Here is a 24,675-nt window from a genome sequence, read left to right as displayed (position 1 = left end):
ACTGATTTCAGTGCAGAATTCTGCTGGAGCAGCACTATTAACTGATGTGTTTTGGAAAATCATTTTTTCCCATGACAGTATTCCTTTAAGTCTAATGAAAAATCATTTAAACATTAAATAAACCCAATAAGATTGTTTAGCATCAAACTAGGTTAATTATATCTTAGTTAGGATTAAGTACAAGATACTGTTTTATTATTAGAGAAAAGGGAAATCATTTTTCAAAATCAGAATTATTTGCTTAAAATGGTAGATTCCCATAATTCGGGGGTTCTGGATAACGGGTTTCCAGATAACCGATCCCATACCTGTTTTATGTTTTTCTTTAATCCCAAGAATCATATTTTACCTCTTTCTTACTTTCTGTGCATGTAGTTTTCCACCAACCAGGTGGCCAGTGAATGCTACTTTACACCTTTATCTTTTTTATCAACTGGTGGCTCAATAGACTAATGTGAACAACTTACAGTACCTATCCATTCTTGTAACACACCGAGCAACAAGGTTTCTTAACATGTTCTCCTTGACCTAACATGCAACATTATTATAAAGATTTATTATAATTGCATGTATTAATTATAAAGTATGCATGAATTTAAATGATATAAAAGTACACCTGAAAATAGTAGTCTTTTATAATGAAAAATTATATTGCATTTGTTCAAAACTAGCAATCATGCATTTAGAAGTCATTTACCAATAATTATTAAAATGATAACAATACAGGGAATACAGCAAAAATGCATAGTAATCAATTTCATGCATTTTCATTGATTTTTAAAAATCTATATATTTTAAGCTGATAAGCATGATGCTTGTCCAATATCAAATAAACAACTAATATAATGTAACAATATTACATCTATATCCAAGCAATTAAATATTTATAATGTTTGTCAATCTATTATTCCCCATTGCAGTCATTTATTCTGCCTGGCAGTCTGTACAATACACAATTCCCATCAGCAAAACCAATTGATATGTTTGAATTTGCCAATAAACTGCTTCCAAAAGCAAGCACATTTCTAGAGAATCAATAAAATAACCTGTAAAAATAGTAGAATATTTAATATTTTTTTAAGGTCACACATTTAACGTTTTGGGGATTATGTATTACACCACAATTTTTTCTGTTTGGGCTTTTTGGGGCAAAACTCAAATTTTTTGAGAAAAAAAGCTTGCAAAAAGCCAGAACCCCAAAATCCCCATCTCAGACCTGTCAAGGTCCTGTATAAGACAATGGGAGATGCACCTATCCCAAATTTAAGTAATTGTGGTCTTTGGTTGGTTTAGCCGGAACTTTTTGGGGTTTTCTGGCAAAAACTCGAAAATTGATCGATTTGGGAAAAATGCCTGAAAAATTAAGCAGTTTGGTTTTCACTTGATTTGATCGAGTTTTCCCCCACAATCTGATTAATTTGGGTTATTTAATTAATAAACAAAGTCAAATCAGGCATGGGAGCTTGTCATGGTTTTTTTTTTACCTAAAATATTAGATAAATGCAAATTTAAACCCCCTTTATATTTCATGGACATTCCTATAAAACTCAAAAACAGAATTTTGAAATTTCTACTGTGCCATCCCCTGATGTGCAGGGAATAGCACATTTTTTTTTTTGGCTCAAATTACCAAGACTTTTGGGGATACAGCCCCACCAAACTTCTAGGTCCAAGATAACATGGAATATCAGTTACGTTGCTGCCCACTTTTCTCTATAAGAGCAAAAAGCAGCCTGCCTTGGCCTAGGAGCCCCAAATATATGTTGATTTAGTAAAACGATGTGCCAACCTCAAGATGCCAGGCTCACAATGCAGGAAAGCATTACCTTTGAAATCAGGCCATGCTATCTGTTTTTCACATTTAACAGTACGTATGCCATCAATTGCATTTATATGACAATAACAATCAATTCAAATTGCTCCACTGCATATTGAGAAAGAAAATAAATTCTGAAGAGAAAGTTGTATTAGAATTTTCCATTGAAATAACCCGCCACAAGCCATATAGCTTTGGAATGCTTTCACGACAAAATAAAACAGTAAAATGATGCTAAAATGAGTAATGATTTTGAAAAACGGAGATGGCAAAACATTTTTTAGATGAGAAAAAAAATTACCTCAAATATTCTCAGGTACATGACAGAACTATTACCATCCAGCCTTTTCTAAAATTGGAAAACAAGAGGGGTAAATAAAAGGATATGCAAAAGGGGACGGTGAGTAGGTAGAAAAAAAATTCACACACAAAAATAAAAGAGATGGGGGTCACACGAATTAAACTTGGGCCAGCTGAGCTGGGAAGAAAAAAAAAAGGTTACAATATTCTAAAATGGTTTGGAAGACACAATGGACAGAAAATAAAAACTACAAGGATTTGAATGCATTTTTAAGAGTGCAAAAATTATTTGAAATAAAAGTACAACTGAATTTAAATAAATACATTTACACTGATAATTCTATTTTCATTAATAATAGAATTTTGTTGGGTTTAGGAAGGCATCAAACTACCCACCATCCCAATTTATATTATATTATAGTCAAAACAGTTAAAGTAACGTTAGCAGTCAGATAATATGCTTAAATTTGTGTTGGAAAAAAAATCTCTGTTATTGAATACAGTAGGGGTAAAAGTTTTAGGAAAAAAATTCGAATGCATTTGCGTATATAAATGTTAAATGTAATTGTAATTTCTCATTTTTAATTCCAGAATTTAAAATGAGGAAAAAAGTAAAATATATGTGAAATGATTGATTTTTTTATGACTTTTGCATTATTTTACATTTAGTTTTATTGTATTTATTTAGAATGCATTATTTTATATTTTGTTTATTTTGTATTTATTTTATCATTGTTCTTCAGATGAGAATCAGTTGGTACTCTAGACTGGTATTTGTCTAGGCATTTTGCCACATTAAAAAAATGGATAAACAAAGTCCTGAAAAAAGCAATATAAAAGTACAAATACAGCCTCCTAGTTAATCGTCTTTGTGGTTTCTGTGGTCACTGAACCCAGCAACCCAATGGCCTCAAAAAAGTGGGAAAATAATTCACGATTTGCACATATTAGAAAATGAGTTTAACTTTGAAGATGATATTAGCTTTGAAGGGTACTAAAATATTACTGAATATTTTTGGGGTTTCTAAATTTATTTTATACAAAAAAGTATTTTGGTCAAATATATTTATGTATTCAAAGCCATGGATGACCTGTAAACTATTTACTTTTTCCTTTATATTTTCAAAACATTGCTTGATGATGTCATACTTTACAGTCAATGCTAGGAGATGGCACATGACTCACAAACCTGTTCAATATGATAATGTACCCCTACTGTACAAATTTTGGATGTAACTATGAAATCATGTCCTGTGTCCTTTAGACTTTATATGGTCACAGAATGCCTCACTCATGTCTACTAGCTGTATATTTTGAAATAAGGATGTAATTTCCATTGTAAATTCCTTGTTTCACACTTTTAAGTGCATACCCTTGAATTTGTTTTCCAAACCATTATTTTTTGTAAACAGAAAAACAAAAAAAGGCATGGAAAATAGTTTGTTCTGATTTCTTTATAATGCAGAGGTTTTATAGTTAGTGATGGGCAAATTTGCGCCGTTTAGCTTCACCGAAAAATTCGCAAATTTTCCGCGAAATTCGCGAAACGGCAAAAATTCACAAAACTGCGCCGGCTACTCGTTTTTGACGCCGGCTACTCGTTTTTGATGCCGGCACCCGTTTTTTTGACGGGCTGGGCGTTTTGCAAATTTATTCGCTGGCGGTGAATTGTGCAAATTCGCTGTGAATTTGCGCCTGGCGAATAAATTCGCCCATCACTATTTATAGTCCTTTGTTAAAATTGATTTTCTATCAACCATTATTCTGTAAAGAATCTTAACACAGGATCATAAGTTCCATTATAAAATTCAAGGAAATGCAGGACAAACGCAACCATGTTGAAATAAAAAGGAAAGGGGAGAGGGTCAGAAAAGGCAGCATAGGCATCGAAAAGAACAATCCACTGGGAATTTTGTGATGAAAACGATTTTACCAATTGGCAGAATTACTGCATTTTGTCTTGGGTTGACTCTATATCCAATGCCTAATGGATGATTTACTTTTGGACCAGGCTTCTATTGGTTCAGGCTTCAGATGAGCATGCATGCATAGAACCGTATGGAGGATATTGAAAGTGCGCTTTATGCATGTATGATGCATTCTCAGTGGTAGCGGGTCATGCTAGTAGATGTACACAGGAAGATTATTTGACTCTAATTCATGCCGCTTGATAGAATGTGATAAAACATCTGACATGAGAGATAAGTTCCATTTTCATTTGAAAGAAGATCAGTAAGGAAGTAAGAAATTATGAAGAAATATAAATAAGAGATGTTTCCCTTGACAAAAATAAAAGGAGGAGAAAATGCATGGATAACAAAAAAGATAATGAAGAAGAAGTTTGAGTGAAAAACAAAATATCATAGCACACCATGGACGTAAATGATTGGATAAGCCAAGCAATGCATGACGGGGAGCTCAGATGGCTCTGAAACAGGGTTTGCACACATTTAGATGACTGACAGAGAAAAAGAAGAGTTATTACAGAGATGCATGCCACACACAAGACTGACTCGAGTTTATACCAGTGACATTATTTGCCGTCGTACATTGGCCATATTCAATACAGTGTTGCAGACAGCAATACACTATTTACATTACAGAATGAGGGAACATGAACATAAAGACACAGTTGGCTTTAGAAAAAGTTTGTCCGATATGTAAAAAAAGTGAAGGCGGAGCATTTAGGTGATTTAGGTAACCATCTTATTAATGTCTATGTTATTTTTGTTAACCAATCACCAGAATTAACTACACTCCACTTTTAACATATTATCCAATAATTTTATTCCTACTCTAAGTAAATTTACCTGCATTTTTTTATCTTGACTGAAACTATTGGTTTGATTAAACAATTCAGGTGATGAGTAAAGTTGGAGGTGGAACATCTCACTAAAAAACTGGATGATGTGAGGTGATTTTGCATAAGCATTTCTTCACCTACATGTCTACACATTTCCCCACAAATTTTGTAGCTGTCATTAATACTTTCCTCGATGTATGTATCAATATGAAAAAATATATTTACTGCAATTGAATTCTTAATTGGTAAAATTGCATTAAATTGTTTCAAATTACATATATGTTTTACTAAGGGGCAGATTTACTAAGTTTGAGTGAATTTTCGAAGTACAAAAAGTTTGAATTTCGAAGTCACTTTTTGGATACTTCAACCATCGAATAGAATAATACGACTTTGAATTTACTTCGACTTCGATTCGAAGTAAAAATCGTTCGACTGTTTGACCATTTAATAATCGAAGTACTGTCTCTTTAAAAAAAACTTAGACTTAAATACTTTGCCAACTTAAACCTGCCGAAGTGCTATGTTAGCCTATGGGGACCTTCCAGAGCAATTTTCTAAGTTTTTTAAATTTGAAGGAAAATCATTAGAATCGGTAGAATCGTACGATTCGAATTACGATCGGAGTACGATCGTACTACGATCGGAATACGATCGTATGATGAATAAAATCCTTCGACTTCGAATGTCAGAGGATTCTATTCAATGGTCGAATTTCGAAGTATTTTCCACTTCGAAATTCGACCTTAATAAATCTGCCCCTAAATGTGGGACAAAATGCAATTTTAATCAGGTTTTGTCTATGCAACTTTTCTCAGAAAAAATCTCAGTAACAAACAGATTTGGTTTTCGGTTAAGGCAGAAGGGGCATTTGTCCTTGACCACCATTAGCCAAAGGAATAAAAAGGTAATTGTAATGGGGGCATCATTTGTGCACCATTTCATAGATATTTCCTCCATAAACATCGGTGGTAACCAACAGTTATGGAGCCAGACTTTGGACACCTCTAATTATATAGTTACCATCTCCTTATACATCCAGAGTAAGGTCCTAATTAGTGATGGGCGAATTCGGTTTGCCGAAAAATTTGCGAAATTTGCATGAAATTCCCGAAACGGTGAAAAATTTTCGAAATGGTGTTGGCGTCTCGTTTTTGATACTGGCGCCCGTTTTTTTACGCCGGCATCCATTTTTTTGATGAAAATGAGCTGGCATCCATTTTTTTGACACCAGCGAATGTTCGCCAGCTAATTTTCTTGACCATTTCGCAAAACGGTCAAGAAAATTAGCTGGCGAACATTCGCTGGCGTCAAAAAAATGGACGTCAGCGCATTTTCATCAAAAAAATGGACGCCGGCGTCAAAAACGGGCGCCAGTGTCAAAAACGAGACGCCAGCGCCATTTCGCAAATTTTTCACCGTTTCGGGAATTTCGCCCATCACTGGTCCTAATTTTGGTGATGAAATGAGAAGAGATCAGTTACAAATCAATTCCCATAACAATCTACTGTTGCTCCTAGTGGCACATATAGGCATTAACCTTATCTATGCGTCATACTCTTGCCCATTCATTGATTCATTAATATGAGAAGCAAGTCTTCTTGTTTTATCACCAAGAGTTTTCTTGAAAAAAGCTGCAGGGATAAAATTTGTGTGCCACATATGGCATTACCTTTTTTTTATTTTTTAAAAAACTCTATATTTATCATATTCAAGACAATGGCTATACAATCAATATCTTCAATGATTAGTGTCACACAAAGACCAAGAGACAGTACACCAAAGTACAGATTTAAAGCAGAAAAAGAGCAAATTAGAGGGGAAAGGAAAGCTCTTATAAAGATAAGCTGTCTCAAAATGTGACTTATCCCCTTGTCTTTTATTTTGTCACATTTTGGCGAGTCTCCACCTTGCTTCCCAAGGAGGAGAAGGCATTTACTTACATCAAATAACCTTTCTATATATATCTCCTCATTGACCTTATCACGCAAGACATCCTGAGAGTGGCGTATAAATGTCACATAGGCATCGGCAAGGTCCATTCCAGGTTTCTGTTAAAACAAAAACAAAAGATTGAAAATAAATGAAAGGAAACTTTTTCATTTGAAATATCAAGACATTGAGGGGGAACCGATTACAACAACATTTTATAGGACTGTTATGATTAAGCCATTTTAATGACAATATTGCTTTTCAGCTGTAAAAGGTGCAAAATATAAGGGACATTTTTAAGAGGTAAGAATTCTGTCAACTGGATTTGACATTTTATTTGATATTCAAATATATAATAAAAATAAGTTATTTTTTATTTTATTTTATTTTAAATAACAGATAGAGATACAAGGGCATGAACAAGAACATTTGGCTAATTTCAAAGCAGAAATTTTTTTTATGTCAAATTATTTGGGAGAAATGAACCATGAATAGTTCACCACTTCCTGGCAGATGGATTCCAATGTTTCTACATTAAACAAAACTTTTATTTTTAAGAGGGTTCATTGTGTAAGCACTTGCATCCTGGATATATTTGGACTCTTCGCTCCACAGTAGATTTGAAATACCTCTATATGAGATGCAGAGCACCTGTGAGCACAACGTACCCCTGTTCTTATTCCCTGCCACATGCAGGCCCAATCCAGTTGACTCTTTTTGTGCACTAACCTTTCAGCACAATGATTTTTTAAAACCCTTCATGGAAGTAAAATATTATTAGTAGAAGGTATAATACAATATTTGCAAATAGCCTACAAAGTATAGAATGCATACAGCACTGCATTTCTTGGACTGTTAGCTTCCTTTATTTTAGACATAGAGTTACATTAATCACCCCAGACACTGAGGAATGGTTGCACATTTTAAAAAATACTAGGGATGCACCGAATCCAGGATTCGGTTCGGGATTCGGCCTTTTTCAGCAGGATTCGGATTCGGCCGAATCCTTCTGCCCGGCCGAACCGAATCCGAATCCTAATTTGTAAATTAGGGGCGGGGAGGGAGATCGCGTGACTTTTTGTCACAAAACAAGGAAGTAAAAAATATTTTCCCCTTTCAACCCCTAATTTGCATACAGTGGCGTAACTAGTTGTTACTGGGCCCCATAGCAAATTCAATTTAGGGCCCCAAAATATTTATAAGTTGGCCTATTTTACCAAGATATATTAAAATTGCTAATTAATTAGGGTCTCACTGAGCCCCCTACACTCCTGGGCCCCCCTGCAACCGCAGGGTCTGCTTCCTCTATAGTTACGCCCCTGTTTGCATATGCAAATTAGGGTTCGGATTCGGTTCGGTATTCGGACGAATCTTTCACGAAGGATTTGGGGGTTCGGCTGAATCCAAAATAGTGGATTCGGTGCATCCCTAAAAAATACGCAATGCATATCCACTCCTAGAGACCCCGTCAAGGTACTGCATTAAGACTGGGAGCCACTAAAGCAATAAAAGCAATAAAATAACTGGTAACTCTGAGCCCCTGAAAGCAATAAAAGCCTGCAAAGATATGCTTTGTTTTGTAGCAGAAAATCTACTGTCTTTTTGATATTAAATATCCACTCATTTTCCAATCAAACAATGGCGCTTACATTTCTGATTAAATTTTACCTTTCATTTCAAACCATCAATTTCTGCTATTACAGTATGAGTTTGTCAGGCCCTGTAAATTGAAGTTAGTTAGCACTCCAAAGTAATTTCTGTGGTGAAAATGAGGAGCATTTGGAGAGCAGAACTGTAATTTTAAAAAAAAAAAAATATATTTTTTCTACCAGGCAAAGGGGGAGCAATGGCTGCCCCTTGAATGTTGCAACATTTTCAAACACTTGCTGAAACAATGACAAGGTACTAATTTGAAAAACAATGGGAAGAATTGAGATGTTATTCAAGGCAAGTGCTACATGTCCACGCTGTGTGTAATGTACTAATAAACAGCAATTAGGAGTGCCTTCAGGTTAACTGCATGGGCTCCGAGGCTGTTTCCCACTGTTCAATGGGTAAGATAAGGAGGGATTCTCAAACAATGTCAATACAAAACTGAAATTTTATAATATTGTTAAAACAAGGATTAGGTTTAGTGATGGGCGAATTTATTCACCAGGCGCGTATTCCCGGCGAATTTGCACGATTCACCGCCAGCGAATAAATTAGCGAAACGCCCGCGAAAATTCGCCCGAAAAAATGTGCCAGCATCAAAAAAAATTTTTTCGCCAAACGGCCCCCGGCGTCAAAAATGGGCGCCGGCGTCAAAAACGAGACGCTGGCGCCGTTTCGTGAATTTTTCGCCATTTCGCAAATTTCGCGGGAAATCCGCAAATTTTCTGGCAAAGCGAAACAGCGCAAATTCGCCCATCACCAATGAGGTTGGAATTTTCTACATTTTTCTAAATGTAACTTTTCAAACTGATATAATAATAGAAGCAAATACAAGCGAAACAGCATTTGTATAACTAACATTCCATATATGGTTATAGACTGTACATATGATATGTCAATCGGAAGTCGCATATTCACAACGCTCAAGGCCCTTTGTATATAAATGTTTATATGTTGTGCAGATTGTGCATAATTATTCCCACTTCACAACCCAGACAGTCATGACTTTTCCTGTTATCCTACACCTATATGTGCTTTATGCTTAAGGCATTTCGGCTGTTATAATTATTGTCACCTATGAAACAATAATGCAGGGTTTTTTTTAGTGCAGAATTTTTTTTTTCAATTTCTAAGATTTCAAAACAACTTCCGCAAAACAATAGCAGGCAAAATTATAGTCTTTTATGTCACACTTTTAATAAGTGCCACTCACAAACATAACCATGTAACTCAATACAGCTTTCTCTTTTGTTTCTTTGATTAAAAACCCTTCGACATTAACTGCTGTAAGCCTAAAGCGTTAAAAGTTACCATTAGAAACCCAGGCAAACAAAGTATAATTTATCATCTAATTTCAGCTCTTGATGGGGCATGATTATATACCGATTAATTCAAATGGATGGTAGCAAATCTGGCATCTGAGGAGGCTTTACAAGAAATAATAGTTTATATTTTAAATACTATGTTTATCAAAGACAGAAATTAAAATAGAATAAAACATGGGCTGCATAAATGACAGCAAAAGGCTAAAAAAATAAAAATAAGATTGTTATACATTTTTTTTCATCAATCTCATTATATAATTTGTGTTTCGTTTTAACAGATTGTACTTAAATAAGCAGAGGGAGCTGTAATTATTATGTGATACACACTTGAATGTAATTGTGCATATTAAATGTGCAATAGATTGCAGTTCTCTCAATAAAATCTGATATTCGCCACTTATTAGGTATCATAGTGTAAAGTAATCCTAAAGGGGGTTTTAATGAACTCTTTAACTGTGTAGGAATAAAAAAAAAGTGTGGATAAAAGTGCTAAAGCTGAGTTCTTATAATTTGTGATAATTTTAGCCATAATTTGCATGGAATGTGTCTCTTTTTTGTTGAACCAGATGTAAATATTGCATATAGATTATTTTAACAATTCAATTAATTAAGGTTTATTGAAACACTTGGAATTTTCTTTTAAAACCCCAATTTGACATACCCGATATTTTATTTTTGGGGTATTTATGTCAAATTTTGATTTAAAAAGTAATATTTTTTTTTGGTAAATTACCAAGGCTCATTTATATTATAGTACAGGTCAATTAATTATCATGAAAAACAATTAAAGAGGTGTCTTTTTTTTTATAGCTGGAAATATATTTACTATTACAGACCTTACCATTTATGTCTCATCTTCTTGAATAGATTTAATAATGCTCTTTTATAAATATGTAGAGTTAAAAAAAATATAGTATAGAATATAGAATATCATTTGGGTCTTATGTCTTTAAAGAGCAACATATTGCAAAAAAAATTTGACATTTTATAAGATTTCTAAGAAGGAGCTGTATTTTGCTATGTTGGGCACTTCAGCATGTTCAGGTGACAGGGGGTTTAACAGAATATTTAGATAAGTATTTAAGTATTAATTTTAATCACCAAAACTAGAGTTCATTTCTGAAACTAGAGTGTTTAATAATGAATTTGCTTGAAGCGCTGTGCGTCTATGAAAGCTAACCATTGCCTACAAAGCTTTCAGTCAATATTCATGTGCTTAACCTCAATTTAAATGCAAATTTTACCCAAAGTATAAGTGTTTTATCGTTAGACTGAAAGCTGCTTCCATCAGACAGTCATGTACGACCCAAAGCACTTTAGTAAAATAAATCACTGAATAAAGTGATAAAAATAGGACTGCCATTACACTACAGATCAACGAGAAATGGATTATTTGATGCTGAACTTGTTGTTATTTGTAGACTTGAAACCAAGTCCCTAAAAGTGTCAGAATTATAGACCAATCCTTTTTTCCGTACACAAAGAAAAAAAATTGTACATTACCGCGCACTGGAAAGCAATCATTAACTAATCTAAATTAATTCTACAAAATTACAAGACTTTGTAGAATTTTGCCACATGCCAATCATAAAAATGCACACCACAATCTCTTTACACAAAATACCAACGTTTAAGTAATACTTACTGGTACATCCACATACTTGGAAGCTGCTTTCACCTTAAAGGAAAAAGGACAGTAAAAGAAGTCGATTTTACTCTTCTTGTTTCAGAATAATCATCGGGAGATCATACAATATATAATAGAAAATGGGTTTTTGCAATATTAAAATACAAAAATAGGTGCGTCCAGCTTCTCATCTGCCTTTGAAAGCAAATTATGTTGCAAGGTATTCTGGTTAGCTTTTATTGCTTCAAAAGAAATGAGCCATTGTTTCAGCAACATGTGAGGGGAATATGATATTTTGTTTCAACTATTGTTTCAAGAATTTTTTTTAAAAAAAACAAATATCTGACAATAACGTCATTATAACACAGTCAAGTCAGAATCCAATTTGCCAAAACAACACAGCACAGTCTGGACTCAGAGTTACCAGAAGTTTTTGGTGGTTTGTTAGTACAAAATTGCAGCAACGAACAGTTTCAAAGTATCCGTTTCAGTGCAGGTTGAATATTACATGTGCTTTGCTACATGGTTCAGCTGTGTCAAATGGACTACCAACATTATTTATACATAGTCAAATGTTTACAATACAAAATATATGTATATATGTCAGAAAGAGGACGGACTTACAGTAAATGACAGGAAGGAGGAAAATAATGTCCCTTCATCGTATCTGGAGAGTTTAGATAGGACACCTTCTAGAATAGTGACAAACTAATAATAAAGAAATAAACATTTAATTAATTGTTAAGTTTTTTTAATAACAAGGCAGATTAATACAGTTCACCAAAATTCTAAGAATCTGTTTTAATCCAGTTGAATCTAGGAATGATTTTCATCCACAACGACAGTAAGCAAAGTGCAATTTTGAGTGCAATTGGCATGTTTTTTCCAAAAAATGCAGCATTTGTTCCCAAAAATTTGGCCCAAGTAAATTTAGACAATGGGGTATAACTCACAACTGACTGTGGTGAAAATTGTTGGAGCACAACTGCACTTGCAATTCTAAATGGCCCCTATGTCAAAGTCATAACTCTACCAAAAGTCATAAACTATGAACAGTTGCTTATTATATGATTAGTCTTGCATACATATGAGCAGTAGACTGTTTATAAAAAGAGGTGCTTTGAGGCCAGTTCAAGGCAATTTTGGGCCTGCAAATTTAAGCACCTTGAAAAAAAGTGGTGGGTAAAGCCCAAATAATTTCATGTACTGCTGCCCTAAAAGTTGAATGGCTGCAAATGAGAAAATAACTCATTTTGCACAAACTAAGAGCATGGACATGGAGTTGGTTCATGCCATACAGGGATATTAGTAGCTCTCACTTGTACCTGGTAGGAATAGAGTTATTTGTACAGGCATGGGATCCATTATCTGGAAACCCGTTATCCAGAAAGCTCTGAATTTACTGAAAGGCTGTCCATATACCCCATTTTATCCAAATAATCCAAATAATTTAAAATTATTTCTGTTTTCGCTGTAATAATCAAACAGTACCTTGTACTTGACGTAAACTAAGATATAATTAATCATTATTGGTGGCAGAATTGGGTTTATTTAATGTTTAAATTTTCTAGTAGACTTAAGGTATGAAGATCCAAATAATGTTAAGATCCAGTATCCAGAAAACCCTAGGTTCCAAGCATTCTGGATAACAGGTCCCATACCTGTACCTTAAATACTGTAAGTATAATAGGGAAAAAACTGTTTCTAACAACCTGTAGACATAAACCTACAAATATTTTAAGATATAAGTAAACAAAACAATAGAGTTATGAATTAGTAGTTGGTACTCTATTTTAAAATCACATTACCCTAAAGACAGTAATAGAGAGATAATACCACCCAAATACCCTAAATTAATAAGCCTCTAAAAACTCATTAAGAAAAACACAATTCATTGTCAGTTGCCCTTGGGCTCAATGTTACATGTGCTATTCAATAGGCTGTTTTTATTTGTTATTTAAATTTATGACAACTAATAAACAAATGGGATACAGGTATGTTATAGGCTCCTGGTCACATTAACATGTGTACATGTATTTCAAAGAAATGTATTCCTGTTGAAAAAATGCCTTATATGACATTTATGTAAAACTCCAACCAGATGATAAGTGCAAAATTACTTTAGATACCAAGCAATAATTAAAACCCAAATATATATCCAAGAGATTGGAGCACACAAACTGAGCCCTACTACTACTGTTTGGAGCCTAGCATTGACAAGGCTACTGTATTCCGGCCTTGACTCAGTGACTGGTAGATATGAAGACTTGCTCTTAAAGCTAAGACCAGATATCATGATAAAGGAAGGAACAGGAACCGGCCTGGGCTGCGTCCACAGTATTCTTTGCCAAAAATATTGGGGAATATCTATATCTTCAGTACAATGGTAAAAGCTAATACTAATAATACATTTTTCAGGATTATTGTTCCATCAATTTCATAATAAATGGTAGTTATCCATTCTTCCCTGCTAATACAGCATGGGGTATTTATATATCAAATGAATCAGAAAATGAAAATGTTTTTTTTTCAACTGTTCAACATGTGTAATCATAGGGACATTTGAGATGATACATAAACTGAATTAACTTTAATAAAGCCACAGAGAAAACCCCAATATTTTATAAATGTAAATATTTTAACATTGAGGCTAAAGATCCAGTATATAAATAGCAATGTGTCTCCTTCCTCCCTGTTTAATATATACACAATAGGATTTCACTAGGTCATATTTTCTTATGCAGAAAATTACCTTTGCCACTAAAAGTGTGATCATCTCTTTAACTGTTTCTTCAATTAGCTCATCAATTTTGGAGTGGTATTGGTGCTAAAAATAAAAGACACAAAAGGGCAATTTTTAGAACACAGTAAACAAGAGCAAGGAAGTTCTTATGCTTTTTTTCCAAAGTAAAAATTGAATGCTACTTTTTAATTTTAAGTGTATCAGCTGTGAACATAAACTGTTAATTAACCTGACTATCCTTTTTGGAGAATTAATACAGCACAGAACACGTGTTTCTACAATTTTTTCTTCTGTTTTATTTTAATGTCCTGTAGCAAAAACAAAAAAAAGTAAGACGAGGTGACATTTTGTAGATAAATAAAATATTAAAATATTTAAATAAAAGAGTAATGAAAAATATATCTCAGAAGATTCATTTTCACTTGCTTGCATTAATGTCTATTTAAAATGCTAATTAAGTCAAAACAATGCGCATGTTGACAGAAGGGAGAAAAGGAAACTGATATAAATGCTAATTATACATCGGGGAGTGAGAGGTGACATTACAGATGAAAATGTTAGGCACACTTACCCACTGTTTAGCAAACTTTCAGATGATTGGGAACAGAAATAAAGAGGAAGGTACAGTAGACATGGAAAAGAATAAATTGAGGTAAAATATGTTTAATGAAAACAGAAACAGAATGATGGATAAAAAAATTAGAAAATTAGAAATATGAAAATGAGTGGTGTGATGAAACTATGAGAAGGGAGCAGTATTAATAATAAAAAAGTTAAAAACAAAGCAGTTATTCTTGGCTATTCTTGGAAGGTAAAAAAGGGCCAGCCAAAAAAAAAAATCACACAATTCAGAACAACATAGACAAAGCACATTTTTATTATGCATAGAGAAAAGAGCTGCTTGAAAGTGGTCTAATTGTCTCAAAATGACTTGTTTAATAAAAGTTGAATTATATATACTGTAAACCTCTGGCTGAAGAGTTGCAAAACATTTTCATGGGTATGCAAAAACTTATATTAAATCATTTCAATGGAAAATCTTTTGCATCACACAAACATGATCAATCGTCTAAAGACATACTTTATTATGGCGTATAACTATAGACTTCTCTTTAAGCACAGTATATGTGCAGTATATGTTCATTTCTAAAAGCTCCCCCAGTAAACAGATCAAGCTGTATCTGAAGATCCATCAATTTAAAAATTTTGTTCACATTTGAACCACCAACTCTTGTCTCTTGGGTGCATATTAGTGATGGGTGAATTCGCAAAACGACGCCAGCGTCTTTTTTTTGACACTGGCATTCGTTTTTGACGCCGACTCCTGTTTTTCCGACGCTGGGTCCATTTTCGGCGCCGCATCTGTTTTTTTCCGAAATTTATTTTGACACCGGCTAATTTTCGCCAGCGAATTTTTGCGGGCGTTTCGCGAAGTTTTTCGCCGGCGGCGAATCACGCAAATTCGCAGCGAATTCAAGCCTGGCGAATAAATTCACCCATCACTAGTGCAGATTTAAGATCCCTGGTTTGACAAAATGAAGGCAAAAAATGCAAGTTAATTCCATAATTTTGTACATTTTTTGATTTCTTTTGTTTTTTTCTGATCATGTTTTAAAATACACAAGTGTGTTTTTTATCACAAGCTTGGATTTTTTTCAAAAAAAAAAAACTGTGAGAAATTTTTGGTCCTTTTTTATGGTGAGTTTCAAAATGTGTGAACACTGGTCAAATACTTTGGGAAAAGAAATTTCAAGATAATTTCTCATCTCTAATATTATACTATAAGAGCTGTTTTTAATAACTTCCTGAGTCATTTAAAAGTAGTAGAATCAGATTTGGAAAAATAGTAGAATCAGATTCAGGGAGCATTCACTGCTAAACTAAAAGCATACAAATTGAGGCCTACATAAAATGATTTAAGCACAAAAACCCATGCATAAAAATGACATAAGAAATGGTTATGGGGATTTATCCCAGAATTTGCCTGAATTTTACACACCTTGATAAATTCCCTAAATTGTATGCAACAATGTCTGACATCGTGATGGCAATAAAAAATATTTAATATACACATTTCTATATGGGCAGACATGAAAAAAAAAATCAAACTTGAAATCCAAATTTAAAAATTGATGCAAGTGACCCATTTATTTGTCTGATATGGCAAGTCAATTCATTTGAATTGACAGATTTAAGAAAGATTCTGCATTTAACATAATGCTTTCAGGGATTCATTTTGACCCAAAGTAACAAGTGGTCCGACACAAAAAATCCAATTGACAGTTATGGAAAATGTTTTATATCCCCCCCACCAGTGAAATTTATCAATATCAATACTGATTGAATCAACATTCTTGAAATAAGGAATTAAACCCTTCATCTAGAAACAGATCTTTATAGTACATTGATATGAATTAGAATTTGTTTTATTACTATCACTGATTAATCTGCCCAATATAGTTGATCCCAAGATGATTAAAAGAGGTGGTATATGAATGTCTTATCTTTATCCTAAAATATTTTCAAGCAAATTTTTTTGAACAAGGATCACAATTTATAGTTATATTTATGGGGGACAATTATTTAAACTCTATTTGTTTAAATATGTATATTTATTTCCCATCTAACAGAAAAATTGTTAAAAATATTTTTTTGACCCTACTCATAAGGGGTAAGGTACACACTAGCCTAATTTATGGATGGACTCATGTCAATACCATACAAGATGTAAATGGATAATTAGTGTGAAAAACTTCAATGCCTAGTTTAAAGTCTCCTTCCTGCCTTAAGATTATTTTTATTTTCTCTTTTACATGCAACCTGCCACGTCTAATTGTGGTATATAAAATGGTACAATAATTTATTCATGAAAAACACAATAATTAGGAATTTCTGAGTTGAAATAATTATGATAATATAAATAACAGGTGGTATTACAGTGTGTTTGTAATTGTGGGCTTGGTAGCCATATGAGCTAAAGAAAGAAAGACACTACAAGATCTAAAAAGTAAAAAGTAATGTGAAAAGACCATAAATAAATGCATAAAACATAATGCTGCAAATTCTGTGAATCCATTTATTCCTCAGGCTCACACACAATTAACACTATAACATAGGGCTGAAAGCAGAACACGAATAGGAGAATTTATGAAGGATCTGGGGAAATCAATACAATTTGCTTGATTTGTGACCAGGCTATTAACATCAGTCGGGACAATCATGATCCTGCGGGTACAAGAGCATAAGCAAGTCCCTTAGTGCTCATTTAGGGAGCACTTTCTCTCCTGTGTGCTGCTCTCTGTATTGAGCGATGGATAAAAAATGATGAGTGCAGTGTCAGGCTCAGCTAGTCCTATCCTTACTCCCTGCCTTGAAGCAGGCTATAAGGACCAGGCCCTATTACTCTAGCCACTTTATACAGGGGTATGGGGCAGGTAGGGCAGATAGATGAAACCTATGTGCCTCTCCCTTCACTAATACAGTGCTAACTAACAGTAATGGAGGAACGAAGAGATGAGGACTAGGGCTATTTAAGCACACCCAAATGTAGTGCTCAAAATGCAAAAATAACTGGTATAGTAAAATTATCTGACTGTGCATAGGGATCTGAAGGATCCTGCCAATTTTGCACTTTCTTTCTTTCTTCATTAGTACAAATGGGAAATGCTGGACATTGATAGCAAAAAATCTGTTTGGTTACCCTTATTGTATTATTACTTCAAGTGCATGTTGTTCCATAAGAATATAATGCTCTTGTTAAAATAATTATATATAATATTATATATCAACAGCATAGACTATGGCACAGTACTGCAAGAGAAATCAAAATAAAAGAAAAAATCTATTGTCAAAGCTAAAGTGTAATAGTGAACAAAATGTACAATCGTTTAGAGTGTTATGTATTTTCATATGAGGGCTTCAATACCAAACTTACTGAATGCTTTTGGTATGAATGGGTCAAATTTCCATGTGCAAACCTGAAAATAGGGGGCTCAACAATATTCCATGAGCAACAAAACACTTGCACAGCTATATACAGGTGCTTTGAGACTCACCTTTGTCATAGGGGCAAATTCACCAAGGGTCGAATATCGAGGGTTAATTAACCCTCGATATAATACTGGGAATTAAAATCCTTCGACTTCGAATATCGAAATCGAAGGATTTTAGCGCAAATAGTTCGATCGAAGCCTATGGGGAAGGTCCCCATAGGCTTTCCTACGTTTTTTTAGTCGAAGGAATAATCCTTTGATCGAACGATTAAATCCTTCGAATCGAATGATTAAATCCTTCAAATCTAATGATTAAATCCTTCAAATCGAACGATTCGAAGGATTTTAATCCAACGATCGAAGGATTATACTTCGACCAAAAAGACTTAGGAAAGCCTATGGGGACCTTCCCCATAGGCTAACGTTGGGTTCGGTAGGTTTTAGATGGCGAACTAGGGGTCGAAGTTTTTTCTTAAAGAGACAGTACTTCGACTATCGAATAGTCGAATAGTCGAACGATTTTAAGTTCGAATCCTTCGATTCAAAGTCGTAGTCGAAGGTCGAAGTAGCCCATTCGATGGTCGAAATATCCCAAAAAACACTTCGAAATTCGAAGTTTTTTCACTTCGAATCCTTCACTCGAGCTTGGTGAATTGGCCCCATAGTCTCAGTCTCACACATCATAAAGGACAATAAAAAAACATGAATTTAACAGCCCCATTTATAAAAATTGATCAAAAAAATCCGGAGGGACAGAAAACTCTTCTCCAAGAGTAAACTCAAGGATGAGGTTATCCCACAGGGAGGCAAGGGCCAGCAAATTTTAGTTTTGAAACAGCTGAACAACCCACACCATTGTACCTCGCCCTTGGAAGAATACAGTCATATAATTTAACATCAAAATTTGATGATGAGTTGCAGCACAGAAGAACTGGCAAGGTTTGGTTGGTTGCAAACTTTTTAGTTGATAAATTATGGGTTTCAGCAAAAAGATAATGACTAGGCGTGTGCAAAATAATACAGCGTGAAATGTATTGACAAGCATATCACGCAGATGATTTTCAATTAAATCTTTTCTCCAAGGATTTGAATGTGTACAGAAAACTAGATGCAGCAGACATTCATTAGAGCATTTCACACACATATTTACTTGGTTGAGTGAAAGGCCAGGCAGTGAGCTTTTTTGTCTGGTGGGGAGGATTATAAAATCTTACTTGCCCTGGCACCAGGCGATCATCAGTCCTTACAGTTCTATGTATAGGAAATGTTTAAAGCCTTCCGAGGTTTGTAGCACTTAATTATCTGATCTGTTTCAGAACCTCTTGGAATTCACCACTGTTTATATAGGTTGTTACTCTCAAGGACAACCATGGAACCTTAGATATGATGAATATTTTTAATACTGTATTAAAATTGTCAGTCATAATAAAAGCTAAAGATAGTTTTATATTGTAGCTGGTGCAATGTATCAAAATCATGGTCAAGTTAAGATAATTTTTAATACAAAATAACCACATTTTGAAGTCTTTTTGTAATCAAGGGTCTATTTGGAAAAATGGTTCATGGTTTCAATTTCACAGATTTTTTTCAACGTTGCCTATAATTACTCTTTGATCAAAAAAGAAGTGAAATATATTTGCTTGCTCAAATATGCTAATCCTATTACATCCTAAGGGAGGGTAAAGAACACGTGTTTGGCAGGAGTTCCTTTTTGAGAAAGTCAACGCTTAATACCCAGTGATAATCTTCGAAATACCACTGAAATTATGGGATATCAAAGCCATTTCAGTACTTTGACCACTTTGAACTACACTTCTTTTTAACGTGACAGGAGACTTTAAATGATGCTTTCAAAATAGATTATAATAAGATACTATAAGAAGAATGGAAATTGGTATATTTAGTTAAGTATCAATTGTTACTATCTCCCCATTTTTGGCCATCTTTAAAATGACAAAGAATAAAAATAGTTTTATGTGTTTCTGAGTATTGTTGCCTCTTACATTTAGAAAAGGGGACTATGCATGTGCCAAAGTTCAAGCTCAGCTTTGCAGCCTTGAAATCTTCATAATCAAGTGCATTTTTGCACTTATACTGTAGTTCCCATAGGTCCTCATTTCAAATTGACTGGAAAAAAAGGAATTGATGTATCTAAAGCAAATATTTGGTTTAATGTACAGTATCTTCAGATATAGAAACTTCCATATGTGTAGCAAACATGTACTTATTTGCATTATAAATCATGGGAACCAACTGAATGAGATATTATGGGGTTACTTACTAAAACTTTAATTTTCCTCCGTTTTTTTTTTTAAAAATGACCTCCCATCCACGAATTTAACTCATTTATTAACTATTCAGCTCAAAAATGTCAGTGCTGGAAAAGTATTGATAAAAGCGTATGAAAATTTGGATCATACTAATTTTTTGAGTTTAACGCCCCTGACTTTACACGATTATCGGACAAAACCCAAAGCAGATAAAGAAACACTTTCAGGGACCAATGTCATTGACTTCTACATGACCTAGACAGGATTTTAGCTGGAGTATTTTTGAATTTAGATTTCTAGCAGCTTTGGGGTATAAAAAATCCCCTTTAAAAACCCAACCAGAAAAAAATCAGGTTTAATAAATAGACCCCTATGTATATACATTTATGAGCCAGGAGGGTTAAAGCTCAAAAGGATAAACTATAAACACTATTCATAGGACCTTTTGGTGCACTATGTGCAGAACACATGTTACACACTTGACCCCTTGTACACAAGGATGAGCAAGTTACAGTATTTTCTAGCAACCTTTAACATATTGTTGAATAGCATGTTTCTAGTGATGAGCGAATTTATTTGCCAGGCGCGAATTCGCAGCAAATTCCCATGATTCGCCACCAGCAAATAAATTCACGAAACCTCCGTGAAAATTCGATGGCATCAAAAAAAAAACGGACGCCTGCATCAAAAAACGGACGCCGGCATCAAAAACGAAACGCCGGCACAGTTTCGCTAATTTTTCACCGTTTCACAAATTTCACGGGAAATTCACTAATTTTTCGGCAAAGCAAAACGCCACAAATTCGGCCATCACTACGTTTCCCTTTCCTGCAAGATTCTTATTGTAGATGCTTATTGTAGAGCTGCATGATGACATTAATACTCTTCTTTAAATGGGACTCTCCATAGTTATCAATGTTATCTGGGTTGTCAAAGGGTTATTATTTAAATGTGCTCCCTAAACCTAACAAGTGTATTCTGGTAAAAACAATTACCCTTGCTGTCTATCTAGAACTCACAGAGTTGCAGCAATAAAATTGAGCTCAATAATTAATTATAAATACTTTTAAAGTGTTTGTTCCAAATATTGTTTAAAGTGTTTGTTATGAATATTGGCACAAAGTTTTTTTTTTCTCTCAAAATTTTACAGTTCGTTAAATTGTCTTTTTTTATTTCATGTGCAACAATACGCAAGGTCCTGTAGAAACTGGGAAAAATTTGTAAAAATAACAAACACACTTGACTGATAAAATATGGTAGGTATCAGTATGCACTACTGTCTTTTACTATTTTTTGTAGCAAATTTAAAATTGTTTACTTTGTTGGGTATAGTTGGAGACGGTAATTCAGGCTAAACAATCAATTTAACTGAACTTTCAAAAAAATGCTTAGCGAGCTGCCACAGGAGTAATAAATATTTTTCTTACCTTTTAGCTTCTTTTTATAATAAAAATCACATTCTAAGAGGTAAATATTATAAGTTATAGAAATGTCTTTGTACGGTTTATAGTTCTCGTAATGATACCTTTGCATTCAGCATATTTGCTTCCAAAAATCCTAGTGGCACCAACTTCAAAAGTCCCTTTACTAAAATTGCGGAAGCAATTACAAAACAAAGAGCTGAACTTATAAGCATTGTATTTAATTGCAACCTTTACCAAGGTATAGTATTACTATATTGCTGAATCTCATAAACGGAAGTATTAACAATTTTTTTTTTAGAACATCGAGAGTATATTAATGCCTCATTCATTCTAAAAAGCACAAAACATCCCAAAACTGTTAAAATACGCTAAGATGCAAAGAACTGAAAGTCTCAGAGGAATAGAAGTAAAAACTAGAATATATGGACAAAACAAAACAGAGGTCTAACTGAACTTATACAACAGTGAAACAGATGAATAAGATGAAAGGGAGATGCATAGTTTGTTTCTAATAATATTAAAGAAACCAAATAAGAGTTGTGACTCTTCGCCCTTGCCAAAGACACACTGATTTGTCTCTTTATAATTAGATTGCAAGACTACAGTGGCTTATTCTACCATTCTTATATAGTTCTCTACATGCATTCATCATTAATGAGTGTTACCTCTTGGCCCATTTCCATGCTACAAAGTTTCGTTGACTGAGCTTTAGCATCAACCATAACGTTGAACATGGTGCATATTGATTGTGGTACTCGGAAGTCTGTTGATCGACTGGTTTTCTGCAATTTGACTTCAAATGCAATTCTAGTTCTGTTGAGCAATAAAAAAGTAGGTTGTTGAATAAGAAATATCCCATCAGGGCTAAAACAAAGACAGGTGAATGATCTTTCCCAGTTTATTCTACAGGACCACAATTAAATCAGCAATATGTAAAATAAACTGATACAACCAGAATTTTGGGCTAAAACAGGAAGACTTCTTATAATTTTGCTCTTATGTTCAAGAACAAATGCCTAATTATGAAACATTTACCTAACTTATAATTTAAAAACAAATTAATAGCTAGAACGAACACAACCACTGATTCGCCTATTATAGTTAAATATAAACAGAACTACGTGCCAGTTTGTATTATACTGAAAATTTCCAGTCTGTAATTAAAGTTCGTTGACAGAGGTGGTACCTATATTGTGCTTTCATAATTCTGGGCACATCTAAGCATTAAAGAGCAGCTGGTGGTTTCTGTTGCCTGCAGTGCACTAATTGCCTCAATGAAGCCTCCATCTGCTCCCTATGACTTCAAAAGAAAATTCAGGGTGCAAATGGAATCGATCAAGTGCTAAAACTGGGTTTTTTAGCTAAGGCATGTGGTGTTGGCAAAAGGAAGCAGCAGATAGGGTAGGTGTGTCCAAAACTAATGCCACTGTGGGAAGTCACTGATTACATGGAAGCTGGTTGTTGAACCAGAATTTGGCATATGGGTTCCCATGATCTTTAGTGTATACTGCTAATTCTATTTAGAATGAATCTTTAATATATATACAGTATATAAACCTTTTATTTTGCCATGACACTACTACCGTCTTTAATCCGTTTCTGTAAATAGTAAGAACAATGTTACATCTTGCAATGATGATTCAATATTTTAATATGCAAGTGTCTGTCATAATGTGCAGTAATAAGTATTTCTCCCTAATATGTATTTCATATAGATTTGAAATAAATTATACATTTATATAACTATATCCTAGCAACACAACTAAAACAGAAAACAAACGTATCATAAAGCGCACAATTCCATATTCAACTTTTTTTATCCCATATGGCCTTGTTTAAAGGTAAATATATATATATCTATACATACATATACAGGTATGGGATACATTATCTGGAAACCGGTTGTCTAAAATGCAACAACTACATTTCCCAGAAATGAACAGTTCTTTTTTTTTTTTTTTTTTTTTTTTACAGATTTTCTTTTTGTGTGTAGTAATTAGACAGGACCCTGTACTTGACAAGAATTAAGCTTCCAAATATCCATATTGATGGATAAGGGTAATTTAAGTAATTTAAGTTTCTTACCTTAATGGACAGTTACAATTATGGAACATACCCATTTACAAAAAACCTAAGGCTCCCAACAATGAAGACAATGTATACAACTATAGAAAGTACAGGTATGGGATGCCGTATCTGGAAATTCATCATCCAGAAAGCTCCAAATTATGCAAGGCCCCATAGAGTTTTTCTCTCTAATAATAAAACCGTGCCTTGTACTTGCCCCTAACTAAGCTACATATTAAAGGGGTTGTTCACCTTTACCACAGTTTTTTTTAATATCAACAGATATGAGCATTTGAACAATATTTACAATCAATTTCATTTAATTAAGGAAACTTGAGCGTCCACTCTTTAAAACCACTGATGTAGACAGGACCTTAAACAGCCAGGGTGACAGTGAACCACCCCCACCCCCGGCTTAGGCAGACAGTAACGATGTGAGGATCTATGCAGTTTACCAGGTAGATAAATTGAAAACGAACCATTAAAAAAAAATTAAATCCAATTGCAAATAAATGGCCATATCTATTTTTTTTAAAAATGTTCAGAAGGTGAACCTCCCCTTTAATGGCAATACAATCAAAGTAGGTTTAAAATGTTTACTTGACTATTAGCAGATTTAATCTATGTTGATCCATATAACAGAAAGAAAACCCCAGGTTCTAAGCATTATGAATATTAGATCTATCTATCTATCTATCTATCTATCTATCTATCTATCTATCT

The 24,675-nt window shown here is 34.0% G+C and overlaps 1 protein-coding gene across 39 annotated transcripts in view; it reads right to left on the bottom strand.

Annotated features, from left to right (window-relative positions):
- cadps.L (Ca2+ dependent secretion activator L homeolog) overlaps window positions 1–24,675 on the bottom strand; it is a 284,076-nt gene that overhangs the window by 27,330 nt on the left and 232,071 nt on the right. For 15 of the 39 annotated variants that reach the window (XM_041589293.1, XM_041589282.1, XM_041589283.1 and 12 more), the window contains 7 exons: window positions 22,551–22,698; window positions 14,771–14,785; window positions 14,209–14,283; window positions 12,081–12,164; window positions 11,475–11,507; window positions 6,863–6,970; window positions 2,118–2,165 (listed from right to left, as the gene is read on the bottom strand). In XM_041589293.1, the coding sequence (XP_041445227.1) occupies window positions 2,118–2,165; window positions 6,863–6,970; window positions 11,475–11,507; window positions 12,081–12,164; window positions 14,209–14,283; window positions 14,771–14,785; window positions 22,551–22,698 (511 nt within the window). 39 annotated transcript variants of the gene reach the window in all.

The sequence above is a fragment of the Xenopus laevis genome, chromosome 4L (assembly GCF_017654675.1).
Source record: "Xenopus laevis strain J_2021 chromosome 4L, Xenopus_laevis_v10.1, whole genome shotgun sequence".
Lineage (NCBI taxonomy): Eukaryota > Metazoa > Chordata > Amphibia > Anura > Pipidae > Xenopus > Xenopus laevis.
This window is presented reverse-complemented; position numbering and strand designations above follow the sequence as displayed.